This window comes from Marmota monax, unplaced genomic scaffold, assembly GCF_021218885.2.
Source record: "Marmota monax isolate L192 unplaced genomic scaffold, Marmota_monax_Labrador192_F-V1.1 WCK01_AAM20220418_F8-fsc00009, whole genome shotgun sequence".
In the NCBI taxonomy this organism is placed as follows: domain Eukaryota; kingdom Metazoa; phylum Chordata; class Mammalia; order Rodentia; family Sciuridae; genus Marmota; species Marmota monax.
Window position 1 is genome coordinate 27,098,864 of NW_026694710.1, and position 22,180 is coordinate 27,121,043.

The 22,180-nt window shown below is 41.5% G+C and overlaps 1 protein-coding gene across 3 annotated transcripts in view; it reads right to left on the reverse strand.

The window, feature by feature from the left end:
- Htt (huntingtin) overlaps nucleotides 1–22,180 on the reverse strand; it is a 141,065-nt gene that overhangs the window by 118,166 nt on the left and 719 nt on the right. For 2 of the 3 annotated variants that reach the window (XM_046423853.2, XM_046423854.2), the window contains exon 2: nucleotides 5,550–5,633. In XM_046423853.2, the coding sequence (XP_046279809.1) occupies nucleotides 5,550–5,633 (84 nt within the window). Of the gene's footprint in view, nucleotides 1–5,549; nucleotides 5,634–17,953; nucleotides 18,105–22,180 lie in introns of those variants that run through there. The other variant, XM_058572449.1, reaches the window with a different exon arrangement.

A 22,180-nucleotide genomic window follows, 5' to 3' on the forward strand; every position in this document is an offset into this window, starting at 1 on the left:
GTTTCTAAGACTTGTGACATAAAGTGAAAGCAGCTTTGTGCAACAAAACCCTGGAACTTGTGGAATTTGACAACAAATCCAGAAGGATGGAACAGAACTGAATGCCCCAGTGATAACTACTTGGTGTCAGAGCTGCAAAACTGGCTGGTATCACAGTAAACACACAACTTCTAAAAGTCCCCACCTTCAAAGACCACCACTCTGGAGGCTAGGGCTTCAACAACAGGGATGGGGTAGAGCAGACACAAACATTCAGTCTACAACAAGCAATCAAGTTCAACATTTTCCCACAGGATGCATAAGGGTTAACTATTTTGGTTACTGGCTCAGTCCTATTTCTTTTTAAATCTGTTTTGAGACAGGGTCTCATTAAGTTGCCCAGGCTGGCCCAGAACTTGCAATCCTCCTACCTTAGCTCCCGAGGACCTGGGACTACAGGCACACCACACAGGCTTTGGGACAAGTCATCATTTGTTCTTTTCTGAAATACCTACTGTATTCTCTGCCTATTTTCCAATTAGGATGATGTAGTCTTTTTTTTTTTTTTTTTAAGAAGATTCAAGTTCTTTTTTTTTTTAAAGAGAGAGAGAGAGAGAGAATTTTTTAATATTTATTTTTTAGTCTTCGGCGGACACAACATCTTTGTTTGTATGTGGTGCTGAGGATCGAACCCGGGCCGCACACATGCCAGGCGAGCGCACTACCACTTGAGCCACATCCCCAGCCCAAGTAGTCTTTTTCTTAATGGGTCAGGAAACACTAAGAAACACTCTTTACATGGGCTATCAAACCTTCAATTGTTACACTGTTGATACTTTTCCCAAGTTAAATTTATGTTTAATTTTGTTTAAGGTGGACTTTGACTTTTTATACTATAATCCAGTCAAAACGTTTTTTTTTCTTTTAAAGATGTTAGCCTTCTCCAGATTAAATTTTCTTTTTGTAATACAGATTTTATTCTTTTCACCTTAATGTGATTCATCTGATGCTTATGTCTGTGTACAATGAGGAAGAGACAATTGCTCCGTCAGCAGGACAAGCATCCTTTCCCTACTAATATGAGCATGACATCTTTATCATACATTCAGACACAGACTTTTCAACCTTTCTATTCTGTATAAGCCCTAATGTCACATAAACCAGATGTCACCATATTACTGATGATTTTAAGATGTTCTCTGTGACATTTATATGTATTTGTTCTTGCACATGAACAAGTCCAAAATTACACCACTGGAATTTTGATCAAGATTCTTTTAAATCTATGGGATAATTAAGAGAAAACTCAGCTTTACCACAGGAAATCTTCCACTTTGAAAAGAAAATAGTCATCTATATCATTCAGATATATTAGCTGCCTTTACATATTTTCTGCATATTTCTTATCAATTCCTTCAAATTTTATATTTTAATGCTTACCAAAAGCAAAATATTTTCTAACTAAATTTTACTTACATGGATTTTGTTTTGTTTTGTTGGTTCTTCTCAGTTATACATGACAATAGAATTCATTATGAACTCTTATGGATTTTTTTTTTTTTTTGAGGGGGGTGGCTACCAGGGATTGAACTCAGGGGCACTCAATCATTGAGCCACATCCCCAGCCCTATATTTTTTTAAATTTTTTTTTGTAGTTGTAAATGTACAGAATGCCTTTATTTTGCTTATTTATTTTTATGTGGTGCTGAGGATGGAACCCCAGTGCCTCAGGCACGCTAGGCAAGCGCTCTGCCACTGAGGTACAGTCCCAGCCCTCCAACACTATTTTGTATTTTATTTAGAGGCAGGGTTTCACTGAGTTGCTTAACACCTTGCTTTTGCTGAGACTGGCTTTGAACTTGTGAGCCTCCTACCTCAGCCTCCCAAGCCACTGGGATTACAGGCATGTGTCACCATGCCTGGTTAAACTCTATAGATTGTTAATACTTATTTTTACTTAAAAAATTTTTTTTCTGTAGTTATAGATAAACAGAATGCCTCTGTTTGTTTATTTTTATGTGGTGCTGAGGATTGAACCCAGACCCCATACATGCCAGGCAAGCACTCCACCATGAGCCCCAGCCCTGTTAATACTTACTTTTAACTAGTAACTTTATCAAGGTGTACTATATTTGTAAGAGGTGGTTTAGGTGAGAGTCCCTAGATATTCCAAAGAGGATACTATTAAAAAAAAAAAAAAAACACTGCCCAGTCCCCGCAACCCACAAACAGAAAGTATAAGTGTGTCTGGGAAAGAAGGCAGCAAGGTATCTTTAACACAGAGCTCTTCATAAATTTTCCAGTTGATGCTCATGCACATTTAGGACCCACCAGCTCAAACCACCAAATTGAGTACAGAAGCAGACTACAGAGTGTGTGAATGAACATGCATAAAGTTTTATGTGACTTCTCACATCAGAAGCTTCAGAAGCTGCCATCTCAATAACCGTACTGGAGACAAAAATCAGCATATCACAGAAGCTATGGAAATATTTCAAAGAGCCACGCAGTGCACACTGTCATCTCAACCACACCAAAAGCTGAGGCAGGAGGATTGGAAGTTCAAGGTCAGCCTGGGCAACTTAGCAGACTCTTTCTTAAAATAAAAAATAAAAATGGGCTGGAGATGTGGCTCAGGGGTAACGTCCAAGGCTGAAATCCCATTACTTCACAAAGAAATGAAAAGCTCCAAAGGTTGGTCAAATTCAAGAGGAGACAACAGAAAATAGTAGTCAACCATAATTATGCATAAAATATGCTTGTAGAAAATACCCACATCAGCTCTGCACCCTGAAGTCCCTGCAAAGTATCCTAAAGTCCCTGGAGAGTATCCTAAACAAACTGGTTCTTAATCTGATGAGACAAAGAACTACTCTGGCTTCAAAAATTACCCTGCTGGGCTGGGGATATGGCTCAACTGATAAAGTACTTGCCTCGAATGCCCAAAGCCCTGGGTTCAGTCCCCAGCTCTACCTACACACACACACACACAAAAAAAAAAAAAAAAAAACAAAAAAAAAACACTCTGTTAATATGTTCCTTTGTAGAAAGAGAAATATGGTGAACACCCAACATACTCTATAAAAACAGGGACACACTAATGTGAAAACTATCAACAGCTATTACTTTTATTTAAGATGGAAAATGGAACCTCAAATCAATCTTAAGAACCTCAAAATAGTTCAGTAATATGTAAATCTGAGCTGATATTCCATGAATTCCAGATAATTCTCAAAAAACAAAATGACAAGCATAAAATATGAAGCACTCAGATTCAAAGGGATCATATCTTCTGGGTCAGTAGTTTTCAAAGAGAGAGATCCCCTGAACAAAGCGAGGCTACTGCAGCAGAGCACCATGTCACTTATCAGAGCTCTCAGCAGTGTGCGCCCTGGTGGATGCGTGTGCTGCTCTCTCAAGTGAACAGCCCTACGTAGCTACTTCCTTCTAGTGCTTCCCTGTGTCACCTGATCCCACCAGAACTCTGTAAATGGGCTGTCCCTTCGAGACAAGAGGTTCAAAGATGCTGAAACTAATCTAAAACCACCCACCTAATATATGAGAGACACAGATGGAATACAAACCTCGTTTTTCTCTACTTTTATCAAGTTGTTATGGTATGGATGCGAGGTGTTCCACGAAAGTTCCTGGGTTAATGGAGGAATGTTTGAGGGTAAAATGAATGGACTGACTGGTAACTGCTGACAGATGGAGCCTGGCTAGAGGGGCAGGTCACTAGCGGTGTGCCCTGGGTGCCTTTTCCCTGTGGCCCTTCTCCCTCCCTATCTCTGCTGCCTAGCTGCCACCAGCTGAGCAGCTTTCCTTCACTGCTCCCTTGGGCTATGAGGTGTTGCTTCAAGTTGTACATCTATAGACTGAGACTTCTGAGACCATGCGCCCCAAATAACTTTGTTCTTCTCAGGTATTTTAGCCACAGTGGCACAAAACCTGACTAAAACAATAGTACTGTTTTCTACAATAGCATCTGATAATATTTATATTCTTATTTTCAGTATACATTCTCATTTGTTATTTCACTTTCTTTCCATATTTCTACAAATTACATGGAAACAGAATCATTCACCATATTTCAAATGATGGAATGAGTTAAACTAAAATGAAATGTTTGTGAAATCACTTTGAAAGTATAAAATACAAATGCAAGGTAGCATTATATACAAGTTAGCCACCAAAAAGACAAACATTACAAGATTCCACTCACATGAGGTCTGGAGTAATCGAATTCACAGACAGAGAGGAGGATGGTGGTGGCCAGGGCTGGGAAAGTGGGGGATATGGAGTCACAACTTTGTGGGTATAGAGTTCCAGTTTCAAAAGATGAAAAGGACCATGGAAATAGTGAAGATTATGTGACATTATGAATATGCTGAACTGGGTACTTCAAAATGGTTAAGATGTGGGGCTGGGGTTGTGGCTCAGTGGTAGAGTACTTGCTTCGCACCTGTAAGACCCTGGGTTAGATCCTCAGCACCACATAAAAATAAATAAGTGAAATAACGGTATTGTGTCCAACTACAACTAAAAAATATTTTTTTAAATGGTTAAGATGGGTATTTTAAGTTGTATGCATTTTACCAGAATTTTTAAAAAGGAACAAAGTGAAAAGCGATGGTCACAGGAAAATTATTTTTAAAAAACAAGTAAAAGGAGCTGGGGATGTGGCTCAGTGGTAGGCTAGCATAAGCAAGGCCCTGAGTTCAATGCCCATTTTTCAAAGTTGTTTTGTTTTTGTTTTTGTTTTGGGTACCAGGGATTGAACACAGGAGTGCTTAACCACTGAACCACATCCCCAGCCCTCAAAAGTTTTTCTAACAGATTATGAAGCCCTTTTACCAGGTTTTCAGCAAGAAAATAATAGGAATTGTTTATTCCAAGGGAAGAGAATAGCAAAGTGAGTTTTTCATACATGCCCACCTAGGTTACAGAATTCAGAAATCACATGTCTCCTAATCAATCTTTAGAAATAGGCCTAAAAATATTTACCATCTACAGCTCGTCAGAACAAGAGCCAGGACAGCAGAAAAGCAACAAAAACAAGGAGAACCACAAAGGGCTACAAAAAAAAGATGCTGCTGGTTCACCAGCAAGAAAGCTCAGCAGGGAAGTGCCTTCTGCCACCTGCCCACAGCCCCACCAACCCAGACATGTGGGCACCAGCACTGCTGGAGCAGAGGCATAACCCCACGGCAAAGGGGCAATAGTAAGTGCGGACAGTAAACCAGAGACCACACATGGGATGGCTCCTGCTGCTCCAGGTACTACAATACATGTAAAAAAATCAAACCAAAGATGATGTTTAAATGGTGTGTCATCAAGGGTGCAATTCAGTTATCCCAACAGCGACAATTCTTGTTCTTACAATTACAAAATGGAAACATCATTCATGATAGAGTCTGGACATCCCTAACACCTAGCTAGAAATGCAGGGAAAGAGTCTTTATTTAAAATGGATTGCATAAAGACAACTGGGAACACAAAGAACATGCTAACTAACCCATTAAGATTGAAAACAGTTTTTATTTCCTCTAGAAAGTTCAAAGTGTGATTACCTGAGAGACTGTGCCACTATGTTTTCACATATTGTCAGACAATGATTCACACGGTCTTTCTTGGTAGCTGAGAGTTCCTTCTTTCTAAAAATAAAAATAAAAAAAAGGAAGTGAACATGTTGAATTATCCGCTTATTCATTCTATACCTCAGTCATCCAGTCAGCCAGTACTTCTTTACCATTATGACTTAGTCACTACTCTCTGTGCTGGAACCAGGTGGGATCAGGACAGAAAAGCACAGAGGAGCACAACCAAAGATTCCCAGCCACAAGGCTCTACCGAAAATCAGGTGATCTCTTGAAAGCAGCTCATTCCCCTCATTTTAGAGAGAAGGAAAAAAATGAAGTGCCAACAGTCACCTGCCCAAGATTGCACAGGGTAAGAAGTAACACAGCCAGGACTGATCTTCTGGCTTTAAATCTACCCTGCAGCAGCTCACCAATTCACCTTCAATTCACATTTTTTTCACTTGTCAACATCACTGAAACTGGAACGCATCTTATAACCAATGGCATGTCACAGTTTAATTAGCACCTTTTTTTCTTTCTCAAGCAGAACAGAAGTCAATGACATGGATCAAGGTGAAGGGACAGACAACTCATTGAAACAATAATACTGCACCTACTCTATGTACCCAGATGCCTCCATTTCTCAAAATTACATTAACTGACTATAGTCAGCATACTATATTGCCCTCAATGAGGTGTGGCTAACCACTTCTATATCCCCAGCAGCCAGAAATAAGCCTCTTATTAAGACTCTCAGCAAGCAAAAGGAGATAAGCAGTCTGGTCAAGAAATAAAACTAATACCAGGCGTGGTGGTACACATCTGTAATCCCAGCAACTCAGGAGGCTGAGGGAGGAGGATCAAGTTCAAAGCCAGCCTCAGCAACTTGGCGTGGCCCTAAGCAACTTAGGGAGACCCTGTTTAAGATATAAAGGTAAAAAGGATTGTGGAGGTAGCTCAGTGGTAAAATGCCCCTGGGTTCAATTCCCAGTATCGAAAAACAAAGAGAAAGAAATCAGACATAGTGCTTCCTTCCCACTCAAACCTATGGCTTCAGATGTCTTCAAAGATGACACTATCAACATATAGCAGAGGGAGAACCCAAAACAGGGTACTAACTGGAAGCAAATAAACCAGAGACCCCCAAGTTTTGGGGGGAACTAATTTTAAAAGTTAAAAAAAAAATGAATTTATTAACACCTATGATAATTTAATGCCTAATGTAATCTCCAGGCTCCTAAAAGTATATAGGAAGGCAAAGACTATTAAAACTGCACAAATTCACTGAGGGAACACCCTCCAAAAGGCATTTCAGATTTGGCTGGGAGGAAACAGGCAAGGGAGATCCTCCAAAGAGTAAAAAACTGAAGTCAGGGGTCAAGAAGAACACAGAAAAGGACCAAGGCCTGAATGTTACTGCCAGGGCCTGGCATTACTATGAGCCAGGGAGCAAATGCTTACCATTTATCTCTTTCCTAAAACGGACTTTTATGATGAGTTACACTGCAGACTGCTAATCGCCCTTGGAACTTCGTTTTCCCCTTATTAGATGTACGGCCCTAGGTAGAAACAGCTAGCTGCAGGCAGGTGACTGTCCCACAGACGAAATGGAAACAGAAGTAGGCTTGGTGCCTGCCCTTCCATCTGCCTCCAGACAGAACGTGCCGGACACCCAGCTTTTGATTATGCAGATGACAATGAAAGCAAACAGAACAGAAGGATCTTGGGTCCCAAGGTGACCATAAGCAGCCAGGCCCCCAGACTTCCCATCCTCACAAGTCCCTCAGTTCAAAAGTGTGATGATGGAAATGACACAAACTGGGTGGTTCCACCGTGACAGATCAACAAATGCTACAGCCAAATGAGGAAAACCTATTTGGCCATGAAAAGGAACAAACCACCAATGGACACAAGGGCAAAGCACAATGCACTGTGTTTGGGGAAATAAGCTAGACTCCAAGATTGGTGATTCCATTTTTAGAACATTCTGGAAAAAAACTACAAGAATGGAAAAGTATTCAATAATTTCCAGGGGCAAGAAGTTGAGAAAAAGAGGCATGGATGTAGTAATTAATTACAAGGCTTTATGCATCTGTCAAAACTCACAGAACTGAACACGACAGAGAACTATTGTACTGTATTAAATTACACCTCAATTGAGAGAAAAAAACACTATGAGAATAAAAATGCTCTTTTCTTGAAACCACTGATTAAAGGCTCGTTACAGCAGCTTAGCTTTACCACAGCCTTCAAGAGAACTAGAGATCACTGACCATGTCAAGCACTCAGGAGCTAACTAACTCACCAGCCCTGTTATCCTTTGATTTCTAAAGTGAAAATCTGCCCAAGGCCTTAAAAGAAGTGCAATGTGCGCATACTTCAACATAGCATTCTGTTACACTGGAACCTACGAGGACTTCACTGCATGGTGGTGATGAAAAGAAAGGTTGATGAACATGAACTCAGTAGGCCTAGCAACTTAATGGTGGTCAGAATAGAAATATTCACAGTCTGGAATTTTCAGCAGAGTTGAAGTCCAAGCAGAACCTTCAGGATCATGGAATCTCCACTTCCAGGCCTGAAAGGCAGGGAGCTGAAAGGTAGGATTCACAGCAAATCCATTCTCACTGGGTCCAACTTTCCCCATCCACAAATGAAAAGCTCAGCTAACAGCAGGATGGTCAACAGGGATTTTTTTTGATGGGCCTACTGTAATGAATGGGTTGTGGCTGCCCAGAGCAGTAAACCTCAGCTGTCTTCAAGAAGACTATCATGCTAAATGACTGGGGAACAAGGCCTCCTAAAGGAGGTGATTCCCAAGGTCCCTTCAGCTATTACTAGAGTTTACAAGGCTCACATTGAGGAAAGTAGCATGTCAATATGCCAACCATCTGTGTAGTTAAAAAAAATCATTGTGGGGTCCAAAGTCTTATCACTCAGGAGAGTCATTAGAGTACTAGGAAAGCCCGAAAAAAAACCTTGCCAGGGACAATGGCACATGCCTGTAATCGCAGTTGCTTGGGAGGCTGAGACAGGAAAATCCCAAGTTCAAAGCCAGCCTCAGCAACTCAGCAAGGCAGTAAGCAACTTAGTAAGACTCTGTGTCAATAGAGTATGTAGCTCAATGGTTAAGCACACCTGGGTTTAATCCCTGGTTACACCACCCCCCCCCCAAAAAAAAAACCCAGCTTCACACTAATTACCCATATGTCCAATGAAGAATTGGATGGGGGAGCTGGGATTGTGGCTCAGTGGTGGAGTGTTCGCCTAGAACTGGTGGGACCCAAGTTCGATCCTCAGCACCACATAAAAATAAAAAAGGCATTGTGTTATGTCCATCTACACTAAAAAATAAATATTAAAAAAAAAAAGAACTGGATAGGCCCATGGACTTTTTTAAATCAATCATAGAATGAATACAAATACAAGTTTACAAAAGTTTTCTTTCTTCTCATATATAAGATAAACCAAAAGAATACAGTTCTAGCAATGAACAGCATGGCCCTGGCTCAAGAGGCCTACCACCAGGACTGACTTCAATAAGAATTACTTAGCCAAAGTCTATCAAACTATGACTGCAAAGAGAGAATACTATATCCCACCAATGAAATAAAACTTCATTATTCTGTTGTTTGGGTCCAGCTCCTCCCACAGCCCTTCTCCGGGCCTGCCAGCACCTCTGTGGCAGTACTCCTCTGACTTCCTCACCAGGGAGGACAGATGCCCGAGCACAAAGGCCACTAGCATTCAGTGTAAAGCACACACTTCACAGGGCTCCACAAAGAGCCCATCAAGGTATGGGAAACCAAATGTTTTCCATAGAATGTTTAAGTACGCAGTAGAATGGACTCAAAAAAATTTTAAATTAGTCTTATGGAATTTAGAAGACAAACAATAAAGATTCCTTTCTTTAAACTTGAGTTTCTAAAACCAAAAGATCAAAGAAAGTAGAAATTACTTTTTCTACCACTCTGGAAAAATACAGTCATTTTAATTCCACCTGCAAAAGAAATGAGCCGTGGTCAGCCTGCTCTAGTGTGCAGGGGAGCATCTGCACAGATACACGTGCAGCACGTAGAGCAAGGACATCCTGCTTGCTGGAACATAATTTTTAAATTACCAAAGAACTAATTCCGAAAACATAAATTCAGGCCCTCTCATCTAAACTCCTATCTTTAGAATTATGTAATTTTAAGATCATGCTGGATTACCCAAGGAAGTTGGAAGCTTTTACTCTTTTGGTTACCTCACCATCAGTCCTCCCCAGACTTTTACACACACCCCAAGCTGCAAGCAGAACTGGGGTCTGGGGGCAGCATTACCTGCAGGCCCAGGACTGAGTGACAGGCAAGGACCCAGGGAAACCCATCACTCAGCAGCCAATCTCCAGCTTCTGCCAAGTGCTATGCTCACGTGAGAGGGCCTAAACAATTAGGACATTGTCAGAGGAGGTTTGTAAGAAGGAATGGGACATCAGCTCACTTGGAATTACATTTCATACTTTCTAAAGTAGCAATGGTTTAGAAAAGCATGCTTAGTTTATCACTGAACGCGGTTACACACACACACACACACACACACACATAAAAACGTTTTGACTATCTAAATTCAGTCTCTGAAGTAGCAACATCCTGCAGCTTTCTGAATGGCAAATGACTTGGACGTGACATCATCATTCATCGGACAGAAACAAAAAACCATCTATAGAAAATACTGAAAGATCAGTTATACTGTGTTAAAGTTTCCTAAAATAAAAGATAGACTGTACAATCAGAGTATTGCTAGTAAAAGTGTTCCTCCTTAAAACAGTAAAATAATAAAAGTGTTCCTCCTTAAAATAAAAAGTGGCAAAGCATCCCTGGATTCAATCCCCAGTACCAAAAATAAAAATAATAGTACCAAAAGATGTCTAAAGTGAATTCACTTACAAACAAGGACTGAAGTTTGTAGTTAAATGTGAGCAAATTATATTGAACACACAACTAATTTTTTTCAAAGCTGGGAATACACTACAAGACAGTAAGAAGAGAAGATACCTGGGAGAAGTAGGTGTCTACATGGAAAGATAAACAAAGGGCCTATCCCACATCAAACCCCAAAACCAGGTCCAGTGGACAGAGGATCTCAACAGAAAATGTGCATTAACAAGGCTTTTACACAACAGTCACGACCTTGAGGTTATGAAAAGTCAGTCAAACAAGATACGAACAGCATTGCCCATGCTGGGAAAATGTGATAAATTGGAATTCATTAAAATCAGGAATTGTTTCTCAAAAGACACCACTGTATGAGTGAAAAGACAAGCTACTAGAATAAGAGGAGATAGGTTCATAGCAGTACCTAATAAAGCTTAACAATCCAAACATTCAACTGAAGATTAAAAAATAATTGGTGCATATTCAAACAATAGAATATTACATAGCAGCAAAATGATAAAACTAGCCAGACACAGAGGCACACCGTGATAATCCCAGCAACCTGGAAAGCTGAGGCAGAATTGCAAATTCCAGGCCTGCCTCAGCAACTTAGTGAGACCCTGTCTCAAAATAAAAAAATAAAAAGGCCTGAGCTAGAGATGTGGCTCAGTGATAGAATGTTCCTGGGTTCAATTAACGGTATTAAAAAAAAAGTCAAACCACATATTAAATCTTTAAAATATAACATTAAATGATGGGCTACGGATGCAGCTCACTGGTAAAGCAATCGGCTGGTATGTGTAGGGCCCCGGGTTAATCCCCAGCGACCTCTCCACCCAAACCAACAAACTGGGGACAACCAAATCAGATTGTTTAAAGATGTATGCTTGTGTGGTAAGACTAGACAGCAAAGCAAGTAATCACCATAAAATCAGAAAGGCAGCTAAGGGGGAAGATGAGGGAAAAACACTGAAGGCAGAGTCCTCTACGGTGCAGAAGACTAATGTTCTTCTCTGACTGGACAACAGTGACTAGTTTCACACGCTATTCTGCAAGTACATTTTATAATACAAAGGAAAACAAGATCCTAAAGCGTGACACTAGTTAAGGAAGGAAAATAATAGAAAAAATACTTATCTTGAAAAACAAAGTAGAGGGGCTGGGGATATGGCTCAAGCGGTAGCGCGCTCGCCTGGCATGCGTGCGGCCCGGATTTGATCCTCAGCACCACATACAAACAAAGATGTTGTGTCCGGCAAGAGGTAAAAAATAAATATTAAAAAATTCTCTCTTTCTCTCTAAAAAAAAAAAAAACAAAGTAGAATGGATGAAGTGTTTTGTGCTTAACAAATACAGGTTAACAAATACTTTTCAGTACCCATTTTATAACTACTATATCCTGAGAACTTAGTATGAGCTACATACTCTGGACTTGTCAATTAAAACAAACACTCTGTCCTCATATAGCTCACATTCTAGGACAGGAGTCAGGCACACAAAGAACTACCTGTGGGGTGATGCTAACAAAAAACAAAGCCGGAGAAAGGGACCAGACAGTGACAGATCACCTGATCAGTCCTCAAGAGAAACCTCAGGCCATGTGCTCATCAACCCAGGTTTGTACAAATAGAAGGATAAACTAGTACGCAAATATACACACTACCAGAGCAGCCATGCTGCTGTAATTCAGGTTTTTATGGAGAAAACTGCAGATTACCCTGAAGCTGTAAGAAATCTAGCATATACTTAACTCAGTTTCCCCCAATGATAACATTTTGCAAAAGTACAGCTTATCACAATCAGAATTATCAGCATTGACACACACCCACACACAGCTAAGTGCAGGGAGCCCCCAGTAAAAAACACATGAGCATCTTCTCTTGACATAAAGCTTTTAGGTTTAACCTTGGGAACTGCCAGGCAATACATTACCCAAGGCACCTTTATTTTCCCTCCGCTAGGAAGATCTCTCCTGGTCACTCCAGAGATGGGTGTAACTAACCTGTTGGGAACTGGACAGCCCACCTTTAATCTTTTTGGGAGAAGAACATTCTATGAAAGACCTTTGAAGTCCCCCAATATAAATAAAGCAGGCGGGGCTCTATTTTGCCATTAGTATAGAAGCTCGATCATTCTGATAGGCTAACCTGTCCAGCCCTGGCTTTTTGAAAATATTTTCTGAGTCCTTCGTTGTTTTATTTTTCCTAGCTTTTATTTCTCAGCTAGCCCATTCCACTGAGGGGAACCAGGTGAGAGCTCAGGATAGTGAACATTTCCATCACAAGAACCCTGCTCTGCCCTTTTATTACCAATTCACCTCCTTCCTTCCCCCCTCCACATCTCCACATCATTACCCTGTCTCTAACCCCTGACAACCACCAATCCAGTCTCCATTCCTAAAATGATGTCATTTTTCAAATATTATATAAATGGAATCATACAATAAGTAAAAATGTGAGGATGGCCTTTTCACCAGCACAATTTCCTTGAGATTCATCCAGACCACTGCAGGTATCAGCAGCCGAGTTCCTCTTTACTTCCAAGCAGTTTAAACAGTCACCATTGAAAGACTTCAAAGCTGATTGCAGCAGTTTGGGAATGTTACGACTAAACCTATGAGGAATACTGGTATACAACTTTTTGTGTGAACCTATGTTTTCATTTCTCCAGGATTAATACCCAGAGGTACAGCTGCAGGGTCACTGCAACAGAAATTGAAATGTTGGGTTGTATAAGAAACTGCCGAACCACTTTCCAGAGAAGCCATACTATTTTATATTCCCATGAACAGTAATGAAATAACCCAGTTCGCCACATTCTCACCAGCATTTGGTGTTGCTTTTTAAAAACATATATTACTTGTTTTTCCACACAAGCTTTTATTGGTGTACAAGGCCTTCCACATGAACAACCTTCTACTCTAGCCTCCCTCTCTAACCAAGTCTCCTATTTCTGCCCTTCATTTTGCCACTGGCCACCTCCCATCCCTGTGATATGGAAAACATTCCTACCTTCTGTTCACTCTACCTGGACCTCTCTTCTTTCACATATCCAATGTTCACCCCTCTTTCTGTGCCAGTGCTACCTCTCAGTGCAGCTCACCTTCAAATCCTGCCACCTCTCCTCTCAGTCCGCTGTTGTTCTCCACAGTATCTGTCATTGCTGGTCTTGTTCCCTGGGCCCAGAACAGTGCCTGATACACCCTAGGCACTGTGTAAAAGGGATCCTTTCAGTCACCCAGTCAGACCCCACTTAGGGCCTCATGACCAGTAGCTGGGAGCACAACCTACTTCACAGCTACACAAAAGCTCGGCTCAATGGCTCTAGGACAAATGTCACATGGCCTCAGCTACACCAGGACACACTCTTCCCTTCCAAATGCAACAACAGAGGTGAGGCCCAGATGCAGCTCCTCAACTCTAATATGCATATAAATCACTCACAGAACTTGTTAAAATGCAGGCTCTGATTAGGTAGGTTCAAGGGTAGACAGAAATGCTGCATTCTTCAAAGCCCCCAAGAGACAGCACACACAGTCCTGAGATCACACCAGAACAGCAAGGATCTCTGATCTCAACACAGACTCTGGGTCCTGAGCTGATTCAATTTATCACAACATTAAAAAGTTCCTTCTCACTGTCTGAATAGACTGAATGTCCTGAGGGTGGACCCACTCAGAGGCAGTTTACCAAACAGCTGACTCTCGTATAGGGGCTGGCAGTGATGAAGGTGGGGACTCTTAAGGTGCATAAAACACACCACTCACACATTCTAAAAGCAGGAAAATGTGAAAGTTTGCCTAAAGTTGTCTTTTTAAAAAGAAATCCTACAAATCAATTAATAAGAACTATATACACTATATACACTGCTTTGAAAAAAATACAATTAGTGTCCTACAAACAAAAGCAAACACTTAAATGCTTGCCTATGCATTTAAAAATCTGGGAAGAAAAAAGAAAAAAAAATCTGGGTAGAAAACAAATAACTGTTATCTTTTGGGAATAAGACTAGAAGAGTGAACTGGGGGAGATATTCTGCTTTCCATCTTCATGCTATTTGCGGATGTTGTTATGGTATATATGTGTAGCTTCTATAATTTTTTAAACTAGTTAATAAAAGCAGCCAAAAACGAAAAGCTGCCCCAAAGCAGTCCTTTCACTATTTTAATCTAGGAGTGGGCAAAATGCAGTTTGCCTGATTTCAGCCAGTCCACATGCTAAGAAATGCTTTTACATTTTTAAATGGCTATGAAATTTTAAAAATATTGTCACACTCGGTGTGAGAACAAGTTTCTTGTTTTGTTGCAGCTCCAGAAAAATGTTGGCACCAGATACTATTAAGATTTTTTTAAGGATTAATAAAAACATAAGGACTATTTTCTCACAGTACCTTGGAGGTTGAGAACAGAATGTCCACATACAGCCAGTCTCTGATGCAGACAGCATCTTTTTTTTTTTTTAGTTGTAGATGGACACAATACCTTTATTTTATTTTTATGTGGTGCTGAAGATCAAACCCAGTGTCCTCCACATACGAGGTGAGCACTCTACCACTGAGCCACAACCCCAGTCCCTGCAGACAGCATCTTGATAATGCAGGTGCCCGCCACACCCACACGGCTGGGCTTACCTGGGCAGTGTCTCCTTCGTTCCTGCAGCAAGCACACTATCCAGCTCACAGCCTAAGAGTTGGAGAAGGGGAAGGTGGAGACAGGAGTAAGGCAGGGCACTGCTGCCCAGAGCCCAGGGCTACAGGTTGAATTTTCCTACCACCACCCAGAAATTCCTGCCAGTGAGTGGAACAAGGAGCCCTCTGGCAGGGACCAGCACAATAATATCAGATTTCTTGGCATTCTGATTTAGAATTCACAATTTGTTTTCCCCAAGAAAGCATTGTTAAAATGTTGGTTTATTTCTACCATTAACACTACTTCCTTGTAAGTTAAACAAGTTAGTGGGTTTCAGCTTAAAAAGCTAAGTATGGGGAGCCGGGCGCAGTGGCACATGCCTATAATCCCAGCAACTCTAAATAAAATACAAAAAAGGGCTGGGGATGTGGCCCAGTGGCTAAATGCCCCTGGGTTTAATCCCCAGTACCAAAAAGAAAAACAAAAACACCTAAGCATCGGGCCAGGGTTGTAGCTCAGTGGTAGAACGCTTGCTTCACATGTGTGAAGCACTGAGTTGGATTCTCAGCAACACATATAAATAAATAGAGGTCCACTGAATGAATGAATGAATTAATGAAATAAATAAATAAATATATATATATATATATAAACAACAAAAAAAAAAAGCTAAGCATCATTTACATCCTTTTAGTAGGAACTCCCCCACCCGCAGCCCCTGAATTCCAAATGTTCTCATAAATTACTTTGAACAGCAATCTGTCCAAGTTCTCAGGAGCTACACAGAACATATTTTCTGGCTCCACAGTTTACAGGGCAGCTGAAGGGGTAAGATTTTTTGGTTGATAAGTCACATGCAGAGCTTGCAGGACAGCTCCTGCAGGCAGCTAGGCCAGAGTGAGTGAGACCACACAAGACCTAACACTCACTCAAACCTGAAGGACACTGAGGATGTTCCTAGCACCTGGCGTGAGTTCCTTAGGCACGTAAAGCAACAGACACGCCACCCGGGCCCTCTCCTGTTAACACACCCACCACAGGGAAGCAGGGAACTGAGGCTGCAGTGGACAGGGAGGGACCTCTGACAGATGAAGCAACATGACTCATGCTAGCCCAGCATCTGCTGGCGTGAGAGCTGAGACTCTGCTGACAGACTACTGAACGCCCTGGCCTCTTGTTTATAGTAGGGTCCAGAGGTTCTGCAAAGTTTCTAAAGGTGGCTGAAGCAGTGGACTTCTTTCTGGAAGATGTCAGAAAACAAGTCCACAAGCATTTATGTGACGCTGGTATTTGAAGACAGCCTTTCAGATGTTACTAAAGAAACCAACCTAAAAGCCCAAGGTTCTCATGCATTCCCACCAACTACAGAAACAAAGACACAGGAAGGATCTGAAAAAGCCCCTTCTTACTCAGGTGGGCGTCTTGAACAGGTTTTAAGACCTCATCTACAGGAGAAGTGTGGTTTTAGAAGTGAGCTTCACACTATCAGTGAAGAACTGAGATCCAGACTGAAGGCTAATGAGAGGAAAAGAAGGCACAATCTACAAGCAAACAGGGCACGTCAAGGACCAAGACCAGTCCTACAAGAGAAAGGCAGAGTCCTACGTGAGATGTGGTCATGGTTTGAGATGCAGGAACTGGGCAACTTGGAGGACCAGGATAGGAAAACCTTCCACAGCACCAGACTGAGGACAACTCTTTGGTTCTTGTTGACTCCTGCTGAGGAAAAGTAGTCAAGACATTTCAAGAGAGCAGGACAACACACCGAGGCTAAACAAGGAGATGTTAGATTTGGTGGTCTCTCAGGAGCGGAAGCTGTCCTCATGACAGATAACTGGCCCTGGGGCCAAGGGGGATGCTTTATGAGGACTCCCACTATTCCTGATGTCTCTGCTTTTGCCTCTTCTCCATCCTACAGCAAGACAGACTGGGTTTTCTTCAACTGTTCCTGGATGTCTAGTCAGCAGGAGACAGCTCACGGAAGAGCCCACTAAGCCTCCTGCCACACAGCACCATCTCCCTGCCCCTTCAGTGTCCTGCTCCATCAGAACAAATGAGCAGACACTAGGGGAGTCTTTTTTTTTTTTTTTTGTGGAACCAGGGGCACTTAACCACTGAGCCACATCCCCAACGCTTTTTTTTTTTAATTTTATTTAGAGACAGGGTCTCACTGTTGCTTAGGGCCTTGCTAAATTGCTGAGGCTGGCTTTGAACTCAAAATCCTCCTGCCTCAGCCTCCCAAGCCACTGGGATTACAGGCAGGCGCCACCACACCTGGCAAGGGGAATCCTCTTTATCCACATCCCCCAAAGGCAAGGTCCTCTGAGAAGCCAGCTTCACACATAAGACAACCCTCCCCCCCCTTTATTTTTTTTGCGGGGGGGGTGCTAAAGAAAATAATAAACTTTCAATAGTCTGTATCTTGAGTTTCTGGTCTGGCTACAGGCAGAGCAGTAGCCTCTTAGTAGAAGGAGATGCTGGATTTGCCTCCCAGGGGGTTCAAGACCTTGTTGTGTAGGTGAGGCCTTGGCCCCAGCCTGGGCTGGTAGCTGACAGCCATGGGCATGGGCTCAGTCGCCTTGGCGTGGTCTAGTCCTCTCAAGCTGCCCTTCTCTCCCAACTCTTCTCAGAGAGAGGTGCTTGTTGCAGCTTTAGGGTCTGGTTTTGGGTCTTCTCATTCACCCAAGAACACATGATCCTTGGGTTTGTTTGGGTGTGCCAAAGGTGAAGTGGCAGTGACTAGGTAACCAAAAATGTCAGTGGTCTTCCCGCTAGGTGGGTTCAGATATTGTGGGATCTGCCTAGGAATCAATTCAAAGATACTCCCTCATTTCCCCCTGGGGGTTTGTCACCTTGGGTACATTCTGAGGTTCTTCAGTTGGTCCAAAAATATTCAACACCATACTATTGGGCCAGCTTGAAGGAACAGCTTCTTTTAGACTTCCAAAAAGATTGCTGGATTTGGGGGCTGGGGATGTGGCTCAAGCGGTAGCGTGCTCGTCTGGCATGCGTGCGGCCCGGGTTCGATCCTCAGCACCACATACCAACAAAGATGTTGTGTCTGCCGATAACTAAAAAAAAAAATAAATATTAAAAAAAAAAAAAAAAAGATTGCTGGATTCTCCTTCTGAAGTCTTCCTGATCCTATAGGGCCCAGTAGCCAGCCTCAGCATCCATGCCCTGGAATATGTCGGCCACTGTCCTGCGCCTCAAGGCTTCATATTGTTAACTTCATCCCCTAAGTTGATCTACAGATTCAATACAATCAAATCAGAATCCCAGAGAGAGGGGGTGGGGCTGTAACTCAGTGGCGGAGCGCTCACACATGTGAGGCACGGGGTTCGATCCTCAGCACCATATAAATATAAATAAATAAAATAAAGGTGTTGTGTCCGTATACAACTAAAAAAATTTAAATAAGAAAAAGAATCCCAGATGGCTTCTTTGTAGAAATTGACGAAAGGATCCTATAATTCATCTGTAAATGCAATGGACCCAGAATAGCTATAAAAATCTTTAAAAAGAACAAAATTGGAGGACTCACATTTCACAAACTGAAACTGGTACAAACTTCAGTAATCAAGACTGTAGGGTACTGGCACAGGACAGACATATAGATAATGGAGTAAAATTGGGAGTCCAGAAATAAATCTATACATTTATGAGCAGTTAATTTTCAACAGGGTGCCAACATGATTCAATGGGGAAAGAATATTATCTTCAACAAACAGTACTGAGACAATTGGATATCCACATATTTAAAAAAAAAAAAAAAGCTGGACCTTTACCTTAACCACATTCAAAAATCAACTCAAAATGGATCAGACCTACAAGTAAGAGCTAAAACTCTAAAATGCTTAGAAGAAAACACAGGAATAAATCTTTGTGACTTTGGATTAAGCAATGGTTTCTTAGACAAAACACCAAAAGCACAGCAACCAAAGATAAAATAAAAGAAGCTGGACTTCGTCAAAATTTAGAACTTTGGTGCTTCAAAGGATACTGTAAGGGAGAAAGATTTTACAAATCGCATGTCAGATAAGGGTCTAGTATCCAAATATATAAAGCACTGATGTAAATCAACAAGAAAAAATACAGATAACTCTAAACTAGAAAATAGAAGAGAATGAGGACAAGTGCTTATAAGCTAATTTTAAGAAAGTCTGGATCCCTGGACTTACTGCTGAACTTCCTCAGACTTTTTTGTCTTATAACGAACTCTTACCTCTGCCCTGCTCAAGCTATTACAACGGGCTTCTGTCATTTGCAGCTGAAAGTAATCCTAACCAAATTAATACCAACTACAGCTGCGGTTTCTTTTATCATTTTTTATTTTTTTGTAATTGTAGATGGATAGCATGCCTTTATTTTGTTTCATTTTTGTGTGGTACTAAGAACCAAACCCATTGCATCACACATGCTAGACAAGTGCTCTGCCACTGAGCTACAGCCTCAGCGCCTATAGCTGCGTTTTGTTCTAATCAAGTCTTCTTGGTTCTACCATCAAAATCCAGTCACTCCTCACCTTGCCCACTGCCCATCCCTTACATAATTCAACATCATTTCTCACCCAATGGATCACTGCAATGGCTTTCAGCTAGTTTCCTGTTTTCTGTCTGTGTTCCCCTTTACTCCACTGTCAAAGTGCATAAAATGGCATTCAGGCCACTACTCTGATCTAATCCTCCAATGACTTCTCCCTCAAATAATGGAGAATGTCTACTTCACCACAAGGAAAGTGGTATTGATCTGGTACCATATGCCCTGCATCCCTCGGACCTCACCTCCTACAAGAATTGCCCCCTAACTCAAGTCACCCAACAAAAATGACCTCCTTGCTGTTCATCCCACAGGGGGTGCTTTGGACATGTTCTCACTGCAGTGTGTATGGAATGTCCCTCCAGACACCTGTGCATTAGATCCTTGACACTTTTCTGGGGTGTACTGAAAAGCCATGAAATTAGTGGACATTCCCTCAACACCCTATCTAAAACATCAAAACTGTATTAGCTTAGATGTTTCCTAGTCCCTTCCCTGCTCTGCTGTTCCTCTTCACTTATTATTAACATGTTATACACTTTATCTCTCTTGCTGTCTCCATCCCTCCCTAGAATGAAAACTTCATTAGGGCATAGCTCTGTTCACTGCTGAGCCCTGCATTCGTAACAGTGCCAGACACAGAAATCAGTAAACATTTACTGATGAATAAATACAACTACCATAAGGGGAAAACTAGGCAAGAATCTGAAGAATGAGAATGTGTCAAAATCTAATGCCAATGCCTCACAATAACTGTTAGGGCCTTGGAAGCATGCCAGACTTGCAGAGACTATGGCCAGCCCCACAGAGAAGTATGCATCCTGTATGCTGAGCAAAAAGTAGGCACTTAGATACTCTGAATGTGGCTGTAACACTATAGTTTCCTACAACAGAACAAAAACCATAAAAATGGAACAGATACTTTCCACCTTGCTTTGGCTAGTCTCACTTTAGGAAAGGACTTCAGCTAAAGCACATGAACAGGTATGCCAAAATCTAAACTTACAGCAGTGAGTTTGTTCCTCAAGATTGATGGATATCTGCTTTTTTTTTTTTTTTTTTAAAGAGAGAGTGAGAGAGAGAGAGAGAGAGAATTTTTTAATATTTATTTTTTAGTTTTCGGCAGACACAACATCTTTGTTTGTATGTGGTGCTGAGGATCGAACCGGGGCTGCACGCATGCCAGGCGAGCGCGCTACCGCTTGAGCCACATCCCCAGCCCAATATCTGCTTTCTCAACGGCAAAGTACACAGAAATATGATATGGATGGATTTTATTTTAAAGAACTATAATTAAGCTTAATGCAGTTGATTTCAGAGCATGCTAAGAACCTTTAAAAGTTACTATGCTAAACTGCTTTTGTTTTCAAATAATTTAAAATCTATTGTAATAAATGCACAGATTGTATCCAGAAGGATACATAAGAAGTATACCACAGTGCTTGATCCTGGGGACAGAGCTAGGCATGCAGGAGAAAGGCATGGAACTGAGTTATGTTAATGTATCACTTATGCAAAAATAATAGATTAAATCTGTTTAAAGCAGCCTCACAGCAGTAAGGTCTTTCTTACCACCCAGAGCCTGCTTGGTGTTTACACAAGATACATGCAATGTGTGAAGTTCCATGACTCCTACCATACACAGAGGCACTACAATAAGACTTTATAATGACCAGAAACTAATTGTGCAGAAATACATCAAATTGATTTTTTTAATTCCTCTAAGTACCCAAACAGATTTTCCCCTTTTAGAAGAAAAATTTATTCCAAAAAAACAAACCAACATTACTCTCCAAATCCTCATTTTCTAATAAAACTCTCAGGACAGGGCAAGGACTCCATCAGAAACATAAAGAACAAGAAATATTACTAAAACGAATGATTCTTAATAGAGTGAGATTCTTTAAGGTGCTGCTTCCTTATTGCCAACCATATTGTACAAATCTCGATCAGAAATAAAACGCTCAGAGGTCGGAGAAAGGCCTGAACTGCAGCAAGGAACAGGCCCAACGTTCAGCTTTCAGATTTCCAGGGGAAGACCTATGGTTCCGTTAGATATTATTAATGGTCTTTTTCTGTTCCAAAAATTCTCCCCAAAATGAGCAGCAGAGACCCCCCTGGCTTCCAAAGAGTAACGGATGTCAGCAATGAAGCAAACAGGAGCTCTTTTACCGGCACACCTGAGATGTTCCTGGAGCCTGCAGATGCCCCATGTTCTAGCAAGCTCAATGCAATATAGCTAAAATGTAAAACTCATTCATCCCCCCACAAAAAACTGCACCCCACTAAGTGTCGGCTTAATTTTTAACAGAAAATATGAGATACGCTTCAGTCAACTTTTCCTAAAATGCCAATCAATTTTATTAATTCTGTAAGTAGTTCACCACCTACTTGGGAATCACGACTCAAAATGCCTGCAGAACAACTTGAGCTTAAGTGAGTCTCTCCGGTGATGTTCTAAAACCCTGTTACTCCACTGCCATCAAAAACTAAACGGAACGCCTCGTGTAGGGAGCGCCTCAAGTCACAGGCTGTCTGAA